The 11734-nt window shown below is 38.1% G+C and overlaps 1 protein-coding gene across 1 annotated transcript in view; it reads left to right on the top strand.

Moving 5' to 3' along the window:
* The first annotated feature begins 93 nt into the window (after positions 1-93).
* The window catches only part of LOC112575204 (roquin-1-like), a 33544-nt gene continuing 21903 nt past the window's right edge, over positions 94-11734 (top strand). Inside the window, exons 1-10 of the mRNA XM_025256888.1 lie at positions 94-248; positions 1448-1868; positions 3657-4013; positions 4618-4793; positions 5949-6149; positions 6716-6848; positions 7620-7848; positions 10110-10295; positions 10838-11100; positions 11252-11682. Of these exons, the coding sequence (XP_025112673.1) occupies positions 1508-1868; positions 3657-4013; positions 4618-4793; positions 5949-6149; positions 6716-6848; positions 7620-7848; positions 10110-10295; positions 10838-11100; positions 11252-11682 (2337 nt within the window). The 5' untranslated portion in view covers positions 94-248; positions 1448-1507. The remainder of the gene's footprint in view (positions 249-1447; positions 1869-3656; positions 4014-4617; positions 4794-5948; positions 6150-6715; positions 6849-7619; positions 7849-10109; positions 10296-10837; positions 11101-11251; positions 11683-11734) is intronic.

Genomic DNA, 11734 nt, shown 5'->3' with positions numbered 1-11734 from the left:
GCGTTCGCGGAAACGCAAGATGGAATCAAAACACTTGTATTTCTTTTCAACGATGTGATTGGCCGGGAAGAATTGCTCTAGCCACTGAAAAGTAGGCTTGTGTCATCTCAACATCCGCAAGTATGGCAAGTCAGACGTGAGGAAAAAGTGACATTACGCATTTTGGATTATTTTTCCTTTCCTGTCTCTCGATTTTATGAGAGATAATGGCGGAAGGTGATTTTCATCGCATTGATGAGTGTTTGAAGGTAAAATAATTTTTATTTTGTTTGCTATGTAGTTATGCAGCTAGTCGAAAATTTTCTGCCTGTTTTGTACCGATTCACTGACGAACCAAGCTAGGGCGTGTGTGGGGATCAGTCAACTGTACGAAGCTACCACTCCTATGTTTTAGAGAGATTGTGTGTGAGAGAGAGGGGGAGAGATATGAAAAAAAAGCAAATTGCGTTTTTGTGTTTTTTGTTTTTTTTTTACTTCTAGTTAAAACAGCGTCGTTTGTCTGGGTAAGTTCAACAAATGATGAAAGGGACGAAACGGAAAATAGCCTTCAGCTGAAAACATGACGTTTATGGTTCATCCCAAAAAAGTTGTGCTGTACAGCATATTTGGAGATCTTTATTAATCAGTGGCTGTAAACTACCAAGTACCAAAACATATGAGATAGGTGAATGTTGACGTCACGCGCCCATTTGTGGGGCTACTTACCGTGTTCTAGATTCGCAGAAAACGTTTAAACTCACGGTTGCTAGAATCCGTTGTTAGGACTAATGATTTAAGTGAACCACGCATACACTGTCCACATTTACAGCCTAATATACAAAAAAGCACTGCAGTGGCAGAAAATTGGTTAGTGAATAAGGGAGTACTCTTCCTGGTTTATGTCCTACTTTTACTCCAGAGACGGAAAACAAACTAAGGAAAAAGTACTTTATGTATTGTGTAAGGTTTAGTAACACAAGAAAAGTTTATTAAGCCACAACTGACCTCTGACGGTGACAAGGGGAGAAAAACTTAATTTTTATAACAATTTCAAAATTTAAGAGCACTAAGTTAAAGAAAATTTCCCAAGAGAAAATTGTGGTAGTGTTTGTAAACATGAAAGTTATCCCCCCCCCCCTTCCAAAAAAGAAAAAAATACCAGCCAAATTCACATCCAGAAAGTGATTGTTGACGGCCTCATGACTGAGTATAAAATTAAAAAGTAGGCCAAAGGAAAAGAAAATCCACATAACATGATCAGAAAATGATTGTTGGAACCAGCTGATGGACTGGCTTTAGCTGTCATTCCAAAGTATAGGCTACTGCCTTTAGGGTTGTTGATATACATGAATTATTATAAAGTTTTGTCTTGTGCTTTTGAGAGGTCACCATTTCTTTTGAAGCTTTTATATGGATTAAAAATTGTCAGGTGTTCCTTTAAAAACATTTGTTTTATGCTCTTTTTCAGTGTCTCCTATGGAATTTCAGCTTTATTGTTGACTAGCTTCATGTGCATACTGAACTCAAAATGCCTATCCAAGGCCCCCAGTGGACAGAGTTTTTGTCTTGTGAGGTTTGCTATAAACTTTTTAGTGAAAAAGCAAATCGGCCTATTAGCTTAGGCTGTGGGCACACTGTATGCAAAATGTGCCTCTCTCGACTGCAACAAAGCAAGTGCCCATTTGACCAGAGCCCTATTACTTGTGACATTGACAAACTACCAGTAAATTATGCTTTGCTGCAACTTGTTGGAGCAGCAATTCCAGACAAATTAATTGACAAAGATGATAGCATTGGAGATCTCTTTGATGCCAGGAAGGCAGAGTATTATGAGTCAGCAAGAAAGTGCATTGAAGAGCTTGCAGTATATCTGAAACCTCTTTCAGAAGGTAAATGAGTTGATGTTTTTTTAATAAAGACCTTTAATTTTAATATTATTTTGCTTCATGATCTAAATTTATTAATACATTTATACCATAGTTTTGGTTTCTTAGCCATCGGGTTAGTGTTAATTTTACCTATGCCTCCAATGGGGAAAAAAACCACTCACTAAACAGGTGTGTAATCAATTATTGGGGAAGATACAAGATTGATGAATGGGAAGGGTTTGGCTCTATAGACATGTGAATTACTTACACTTTTCTGTCACTATGGCTGCTGGGTAAATAATAATAGAATTTGTAGAGCTCATTTCCCCATTTGGATGCAAGTTCAATGTGCTGCTCACAAAGGATTTCAAACAAACCAACAGTCAACTGTACAGCTTGTATTTACAAGAAACAAGGTTAGCAAAAGAGGACACCATGACAAAAAAATTGAAATAAGTGCATGGATAAAGAACTGAGAAGTAAGCAGAACAGAGCTTTGATGCAAAGTTTTTTCTCAAAGAGATGGGTTTTGAGGCTGACTTTGAAGGCTTTGAAGGTAAACACAGTTCAAAGAGAAAGGGGAAGAGAATTTCAGACAGCATGGCCTGAGAAAGAAAAGGAGCATCTGCTGAATTTCTTCTTTCTAATGCATTGCACAGAGAGGGAGACAACACCAGCAGACCAAAGAGACTGATGTGGGTGGTGAGTTGTCAGTAGTTCAGATAGACAGCTTTCTTGGGCAAGGCTGTGAAGACAAGGGTAGCACAGTGTTACAATCTTACAATGCTTGTTTGAACTGCAGCCAGTGAAGCTCACAGAGCAGGGGTTAAAGGTATCTGCTTTTTGCCTACAGAAGACAGTATGAACAGCATTAATCTGAGCCCTTTAAAGTTTGTCCTATTTGTGGTTAGAGATTCTACCATTACAGTGTGATATAGTGGTGTTGCATAATCTTGCAGTTAACTTTGGCAATCCTTTTTTCATCTGTATTATAAAGAACTGAAAAAGATGGTCATCAGCATGAGAAAAAAAGGATTATTTTTGTTGTGCTTTTTGAGTTTCCTTCATTGGCACTTTCTAAAGGATGGCAAAGAGTGAAAAGAAACAAGCCATAATATTGCAGGGGAGTGGGGTGGTGGTGGTATTAAAGCACATTTTAGTGACTGATTGTGGGATGATAAGTTACCAGAAGTGAAAAGTCATTTCACATGATTTAAGGTGAATACTTGAAGGTGAAGGTGGTGGTGTTAATGCACATTTTAATGACTGTGGGGTGATAACTTACCAGAAATGAAAAGTCATTTCACATGATTTAAGGTGAATAATTGAAGGTGAATCCAAGGGTTCATGTAGGAGTTACTGAAAGGAGAAATAAAAACTGAAACCAGCAAATACAGATTAAAAAAAAAAAACCATTGTGATTGTGAGTGGCAAGTTTTTTTAATTAGCTGCATTTACTAAATATGATCAAATTTAATCCACCTCCAGAACACTTAGGATCTTTTTTTGAAAATGTATTTTGTAGTATATGAAATTTGGAAAATGAATGTACCTCTATTCCAAGACTGTTAACTAGTAAATATAAATATATGCACTGAAGATGCGTGTGGTTTTGGTAGACAATGCTTAGAAGGATTAATTCAATAGCAGAGCAGTTCTTTGTTATGCATGAGTTTATATTTGTTAATACAAATAAAATCAAATTCTAACAGTTATTATTTTAAATTTAAAAAATAAAGAACATTGTTTTATAAAGAAAGATCAGATCAGATGCAGCCTTTTTTTTTTCTTTTTTTTTTTTAATTTCAGAGTCATTACAAGAGCTGGAAGAAGCAGGGGAAGATGTATCGGACCTAAAAATTGGAAATAAAGTATCAGGGGGCACACAAGTTCAAGTTCAAAACAGCGCTAACAAAACCACCAACATTGCAGTGAACAACACTGGTGCAGGCTGCATGCTCAGTCGTCCTATGCAGCGCAAGCTGGTGACACTTATCAACTGTCAGCTTGTTGAAGAGGAAGGGAGATCCAGGGCAACCAGGGCAGCACGCAGTCTTGGAGAACGTGCTGTGACTGAGCTTATCTTGGCACACCAAAATCCACAACAGTTGTCTGCCAATCTTTGGGCTGCTGTTCGAACTCGTGGCTGCCAGTTTTTGGGTCCAGGTAAGAGTTAATACTTGAATATCATATTTTATTATGTTTAAAAGATCAGTTGGGTTCAAAATTAATTTTCAAATAAGTGTATTTAGTTTATTATAAGATAATAACTTACAAATTGTGAGCAGAAATATCTAGCATTTGACTCATCATATCATTAGTATGTGTTTAAAACTGCCACATTGGTTGAAGCCTTTAGCAACATAAGTAATGATGTATGTCAATCCAGAAACATTTTTCTGTAAAAACAAAAGAAAGAAATTCTAGTTCATGTTTGTAATAAACTACTGACAGTGCTGTGCTCTGTTCAGTATCTTTGAGATATAGTGTTATATTACTTTTTTTTTTTTTTTAAGGTTTGAAAAAGTGAATCATGTCAGGTAGCAATTTCTTGTGTTCCATGATGTAAACTTCTGTTCTTTAGACTTACTCATTTTTTCATGTGATTATCATTTCCAGAATTTTCAAAAAATAAAATGTCTTTTTTTTTAAAAAGGAAACAAATAACTATATTACTCGGATTTTTTTTTAGCTAGTACATTCAAAATTTCAAGAATTCCTGTAGGTAGTCTAACAATGTTTTGGCTAACTTCAGAAGTGTATTATGCAGGTATGCAAGAAGAAGTTCTTCGACTAATACTGCTAGCTCTTGAGGAAGGGAGAGCTTTGTCAAGAAAGGTGCTGGTTTTGTTTGTAGTGCAGCGGTTAGAGAAACAGTATCCACAAGCCTCCAAAACAGCTATTGGACATGTGGTGCAGCTTCTGTACAGGGCTTCTTGCTTTAGAGTAAGTTTTTTGGCACTAAAACACATCTGTTCCATGAGCATTATTCCTTACACCAATCAACCTAATTGGCTATCATTGTGATCATAATCAATTGGCTGGTCTGCCTGCTCATCTTCCTTTTCAGATTCACAACATTCTCCATCCTTTTGTTTGTTCCCTTTATGTCTTCTATGTTTATCTTTTATTAGTTGTCTTCATTGCTGTTTTTCCTTCTATTCACTGTATTCTGTCCATGTTTTCTACTTGTCTTAAGCGCTGAGAGCAGGCTTTTTTGTGAGTATGATTGTGTGCTGTATAACTCTCATATATATTAACATTATTTATTATTTTGTCTGTGCTTTCTGGAGGAAGATTGATGTCTTAGGTTAAATATATTTTCTATACAGCTTTTTAATTTTTTGGCATGTACTCAAAGCTTTTTTTTTTTCTTTTTCTTTTTTCTTTTTTTTTTTTGTGGAAAACCCCTGTTTTTAAAAGGTAGGGATACTAGAATATACAATCATGCTGGTTGAACTACTTAGGGAAGGTAATTTACAGGTTTTTTGGTACCACTATCCCGATTTGCCTCCAGTGGCTAGGCAAGATATTATTACTAGCATCTACATTTTTATCTTAAAACACACACACACAACATCCTTTCTCGTCCGCTAATGCTGTCTGCTTCTTCTGTCTGTCGCTAGAGTCATCTCCCTTTTCTTGCTGACACTCACACTCTTCAATACAAGTTATTTACCAGCAGCGAAGGGATTAAACTAAGGCGGCACGGACTGATCCGTGACACATATTAAGAAGGACTTGACAAATACTGAGAGGGAGGTCATTTTTCCAATCTAGTTCTCTCCCTCTTCCTCTTGATGAATTTGCATTGGTTAGTGCATGTGTGTACAACATACTGAAGGTATTGTAAAGCTCTTTAGTGCGTATGTGTAATAGTTGGGTTGCGAGAATGCAGCTGCTGTGTGAGAAAGGGATGGCTTTGACTACCCTCCACCCCTGCCTTCTTCCTCCAAACAACTTATATCCTTGAGATTAGAAGAATCTGATGCAGGGTTTGAGAGCTGTATTTAACTATTTGCTGTCGGCTGTTAGGTTTACCATGAAGAATATTTTGAGATAGTCGTTTTCAGATTATAATAAAAGACACTTCTGCATCAGGTAACGAAGCGAGAAGAGGAGTCATCACTGATGCAGCTTAAGGAAGAGTTCCGATCTTATGAGGCATTACGACGGGAACATGATGCCCAGATAGTACAGATTGCTATGGAGGCTGGTCTGCGCATCTCACCTGAACAGTGGTCCTCACTTCTATATGGTGACTCCTCCCACAAATCCCACATGCAGTCAATAATTGACAAGGTAGACATTCTGAAGTACTTTCCATTTGTAGTTATGCTGGTATGATGTAGTTGCTGAATATTTGCACAAAACCAGATAATGCATTTAGAAATTAGAAGTATTACTGATATATTCAGTTCAGTTTCATGTTCAAAAACAGTTTAAACAGTTTAAGAAATATAATTTAGAAAGTAATTTAACCCTCTGAGCACAACATAAAAGTATAAATATTACAGACTTTTAAGACAGCAGTGGGGGAAGTTAGTTTTTTAATTATTGCTGCGCTCATTAGACTAAGAAATCTATACATTTTTAAAAAGGAGAATTTGAACTTTGCATTAAAAGTAATGAAAATCACCTTCCTTATGCTTCCTTGTCAAAGCCATTGTCATTGTCCATCATATCCAAATAGTTAAAAACAAATTTTATGTTCTCTTACATGTTCTATTATTGTAAGTGTTCTTTTTGATTATTTTATGTGCTTTGAAATAAAATGTCCTTTGTCAGTTTATTTCTTCCATTTATCCTGTGAGAAAATTATCTGTACTTCTGATTTTGGCAATAATACATTCTTGTTTTTGTTACAGCATCAGAGCCCCCAGTCGTTTGCTCAGGGAATCAATGAACTTGTGCTGGCAGTACAGAGGACTGGTGACCCATGTAGTCTGCTGTCTCTAAGGCCTCATCTTGAATTCCTTGCAAAGATTGACCCCAGTCCAGGTAGACAATCTTTACCCACTAGCCTGTTTTTGTTTCCTTTCTTTTAGTTTTTTAGGTCATGATGGTGGGGTAAGAAAAGCTTGCATTTTTGGAACATATGATATGTAGACTGAGGTAATGGTAACATGGGTCAAGTAGTTCATGATGTGAATATTGGAATAATTAAGAATGGCATGGGCTATAAGTGTAAAAGAGAGATGAAAATTTTTTTTTAAAAGGGGAGGCAGCAAATGTACAGGCAGAGTGTACAAAAAAGAAAACCACCAAAAAACTTAAATGTCTTAGAAATGATACTCCTTTATCTTTGAAGCTTGTTGGTCATTTTAAAGTATTGGCACCTAGCTGAGAGAAACAATAGCTTGGTGCACTGGACTTTCAAACAGGTTGTCAGTTAGAGGCTTTCCTCAGCCTGTGACTGGAGAACTTTTTTGTCTAACTAGCTTACGGCTAGTACCTGATTTATTTATCAAGACAGCTAAGAGGGTAGGGGAAAGCAAAGGGTTGATTTCACTTTTCACTAGCCGAGTTCTAGAAACAGTAAACCGCTAACACTTTCCTACCCAAGGCTACAAGACCTTTTGCCTTTTATCTACTAAATTTCTTTTGTTTTTCATGTGAATAAAAATGAATTAGCTTTTGTAGATTTGATAATAATTATGCTTGAAGTTTATAAAATATTCTAGACTCCTATTGCAGTTTGCAAATTGCTAATGTGAATAAGTTTGAAAAATGGGCTGTAGCACTGTGTTAAATTCTGTTATATTTTTACAGACTGCCCTGCTCCTTCCTGGGAAGACCTGGAGGCTGTCATGAAGTCACTTAAGGTGGTTGTACAGGGTTTGGTTGACTTCCTGTCTCATTATAGCCATCGGCGTATGGAGACTGTACCACAGCAAAATACACGTTACAAGACCAGCATGTGCCGAGACTTCACTGCTAAAGGCAGCTGTCCACGGGGTGTCAGCTGCACATTTGCCCATTCACAGGATGAATTGGAAAAGTAAAGACTTTTTTTAAAATTCCTCAGTTTCCTTCATTTGTAAAATATCCATTATTTTTCTCCCCTTAGTTCTGTTTTCATAAGTTCCCCCTTTTACTGTGGCATCTGTTTACAGGGCTGACTGCCTTGCCATGATATAGCCTTAGTTGTTGGCACGGTGTAAAACACCAAGCACCCCTCCCCTTTTTACTGGTGCCAAAAACATATTAATTGTAGCTTTTATTTTGATTAGAAATATATACTGTACCACCATCCTACTCCACCCTGTGAACATACCATGATTGTTACAATAGCCAAGGATGCTACCAGAAATAATAACTGATCCTGTAATTCAGGGTGAAATCTTGATGCTGCTCCATTCCGGTTAGAGCTGTGTTCTTAGCTTGTCTCATCAAAACGTAGATTCTCTTTACTCAAGTTATCAAGAAAGAAAAGCAGCCTATAGCTTAGACTTTGCTGACCACGCCATGCAGCTTTAGCATTTTCCATCATGGATCATCTAGATTGTTCTATCATATATGCATGTGAGAGGCGTTGATGTTTCTGGTTGCTTATTACAATCACAGCACATGTGAGGTGTCATACACGATGGAATTTTCACTTTGCAAACTCTCCTGAAAAAAAAGTACCCTGGACATAGCAGTATTTTACAGAATTCACACCTTATTTCCAAGTACAGGTGATAATACATTTGTGTTGTTTTTAGTCATTAACTCCAGGCCATTGTCTCACCAGTCCTGGACCCATAGGCTATGTTGATTAACAGCATTAGTAACCATTTGGTCTGGGATTGATTTAAAGCTTTTACTATCACTACAACCGATCCCAAGGGTTTTATTTCCCTCCTGGAAGCTTGACTGTTTTCTTGTACTTTGACTGGAACCCTCAGGGGAAGAGGAGAGTTTGGAGACAAAAGCAGACTTGGACAAGAATAGTAGAGAGTGAGGCAGAGGACGTGGGAACCACATGGGCCCAACTGAGGGGGGCTGCTCAAAACTGGGCCTGCTGGCAAGGTGTTGTTTGCGGCCCTATGCTCCTTGAGGAGTAACAAGGAATAAACTAACTAAACTATTTCTTGTACTAAATTCAAGTTATTAAATTCAAATGAAAAATGGTAGCTGTGTGGAATGGAGAACTCCTGTTGTGCAAGTAGATTACGAGGCAGACATTTAAAAAAAATAGTTATTTACACAATGTATACAAACATAATTTGCCAAACAATAAAATATTTTATTAGAATATGCATTAACCTTCGAATATTACTATTGTCATTTTTAGTTGTTGGAGTACAAATTTATGTCAAATTGAGAAACTGGCAACCAACTCAAACATGGCTCTTGATCAACTGACTCATTGCCCAGTTTTAAATATGACAGAATACCTGATATTTTAACTCCCTAAGGAAAGTAATTCGTAGTAGAACAGTTCCTAAGGGTGCCAACAGTTTTCATTTATATATGCACATCATGATATATGTGTGTGTGTTTTTTTTCTTTTTTTACTCTACTCTGTTCGAATTACAATATGCAAAACAGAAGCTGGTTGAAAAGAAGTTGGCCTCTGAGGACGTGAAATGCTTGCAAAGAGAAATCTACAATGCCAAAGACCAATTTTTGGGAGAGGCATGTCATTCTTTGATAAGAGTGCCTCTCTTATAACTTTGATTATGGAGCAATTACCAGCTACGTGGCAGAATTCCTCTGTCTGCTTAATGAAAAAGATTGCAACCTGTTACAATCTAGGGCTACCACTCTGCTGTACCTTGAAGGCATTCAAGGACTGACTATGGGAGCAACATTGACCTCTTCTTATTCCCTTTCACCCCCAGTTGCAACAGGAACTGTTAAGCCCTTGAACTACGCCTTCCAGAGATTTTTAATGTGAAAAACAATGTTCTGCTTTCTGTGCTTTCTTTGGTGACAGCAACAAGAATCAGTGAAATTCTGAATTACAGGGTCAGAGTTATTTTTTTCTGATAGTGTCATTGGTGACCATAATGATCATACTATGTTACAGGATCAAGTAGGATAAAGGCACTTAGTATACATTTCTGATCGTACTAAAACTAATTTAGGAAAAATTTCCTTTACCATGTTTATTTTTTTTTACAAGATGTATACTTCAAACTTTGTTAATGATGCACTTTTTAAAACTTTTTCTTTTAATGGAGAAGTGTTAAATTTCTTTAAGGCTTACTACAATTCCGAAGGGTGTGCAGATGTTGCATGTTTTTGATTTTTTTCCCCCCTCATCCAACTAAGGTATCGGTCACGATCTAAGAAGTTAAGCAACAGAGGGTTTGGTTCCATGTCCGCCTATAACTCTCTCACACCAAAGCAAAAGTTGGAGTTGGCACAAGTTCAGGAGTCTTCTCGGCAGAAAATGGCAAGTGGCCAGGGGCAATCAGGTGGATCTGCAGACATTATAGGAGGCATAGCTGGTGAAGGGTGAGCAGACTTCATTGTTGTTGTTGACTTTCAGAAGTTAATTATGTGAGCCAGAAAATGAAAGGTTATTCTTTTGTATCCTGAGCAGAGTTTCATGGCATATCTGTATTGTGTTAATGTTCTTGTGCAGCATGACTTGAATACAATGAGTTGCGTAACAGCTTCACAGGATTACATTTTTATAAGCCACTCTGCAAATTAATGGTTCTAATTTTTTACCAGTAATTATGGCAGAGTTCAACCCTATAGATATATTTTACAGATTTTCGGTATTTTTCATTTTCAAATAAATTTTTTCAAGCGAGCGAGAGATGGATAAGCACCAGATAATGTTCTCTCCAACAAGAGCATAAACCTCAAAGTGACCATCCTAATGCCTCATTCCTGTACATGTTGCATGGGAAAAATCCAGAACAAAGTGTTATTGTGGGAAACAGGATGCAGATAACTGTGTAACAGCAAAGATTTTTGTTTTGGAAGAACTGCTGATTGAGTGAATGGTTCCTTGTGTGATTGTAGTTGTCTTTGAATTATTCTTACAGGGAAGCAGCTAGTGTTGGTCAGCTGACAAACCTTATAGCAGGTCTTGCTGTTGCTTCATCTGTCTATGCACAACCCAGTGCTGTTGCTCAGGCAGTGCAGGAGCATCTGCAGATAGGTGGCCCTGGCTTTGCCATTCCCATACCCACACCATCTCCTATGCCTGGTGGGGCATATGCCATCACACGGCCTAGGATGTCCACTAGCAGTTCTTTGTCAGGCCCAGTCACACGGCTGACCTTCAGTGGTGCTAATTTGCCTGAAGGTGAGTGTTTAATTTTGCTTGCAGAAATGGAAACCCACTTGTATGTTTCTTATAAAAATTGAAGAGTGTAAATACCTTTTGTTTGATTTTGATCACTAGAATCCTTCTGCTTTATGGCATTGACAATTTGCGCATTAATATTTGGTTGCAGCCATTTGTGCAGAGCAGATATGTCCAACAATCCATCAATACCCTCAGCAAGTGCCATTGAGACTTCATAGTTCGGAACAGACTATCCAATTTGCAAATCCTCAGTTGGTTCCTAGACCAGTGGCAGGGCCCTCTCCTCCCCCTGTGGCCAGTGGCATGGGCAACCCCATGGGTGCAGCCCAAATCCTTGCTTCTCAGCATGCACCTCCCCAGATCTTGCTGGAAGCTGCAAGGGTGCCTGACTTGACCTCCATGGGTGTGGCGTCAGCAGCTGCCTGTCCTCTTCATCACATAGCAGGAGAGCTGTTGCAGCAGCCAGGCCCAGTCTACAGTGGGACCCCAGGCCTAGTTCCCTATCCAGTGGAGCCATATGTGGTTGGACCAGCTGGTGATCTGCAGGGCCTGGCTCCAGCTGCCATGCCAATTATGCAGGTAGGTACAGAAATTTATTTTTCAATTTTACTGTTTGTGTTATTATATACCA

The sequence above is a fragment of the Pomacea canaliculata genome, linkage group LG11 (genome assembly GCF_003073045.1).
Source record: "Pomacea canaliculata isolate SZHN2017 linkage group LG11, ASM307304v1, whole genome shotgun sequence".
Lineage (NCBI taxonomy): Eukaryota > Metazoa > Mollusca > Gastropoda > Architaenioglossa > Ampullariidae > Pomacea > Pomacea canaliculata.
Note: the sequence above shows the minus strand (reverse complement) of the source record. Positions and strands in the feature narration are given on the sequence as shown.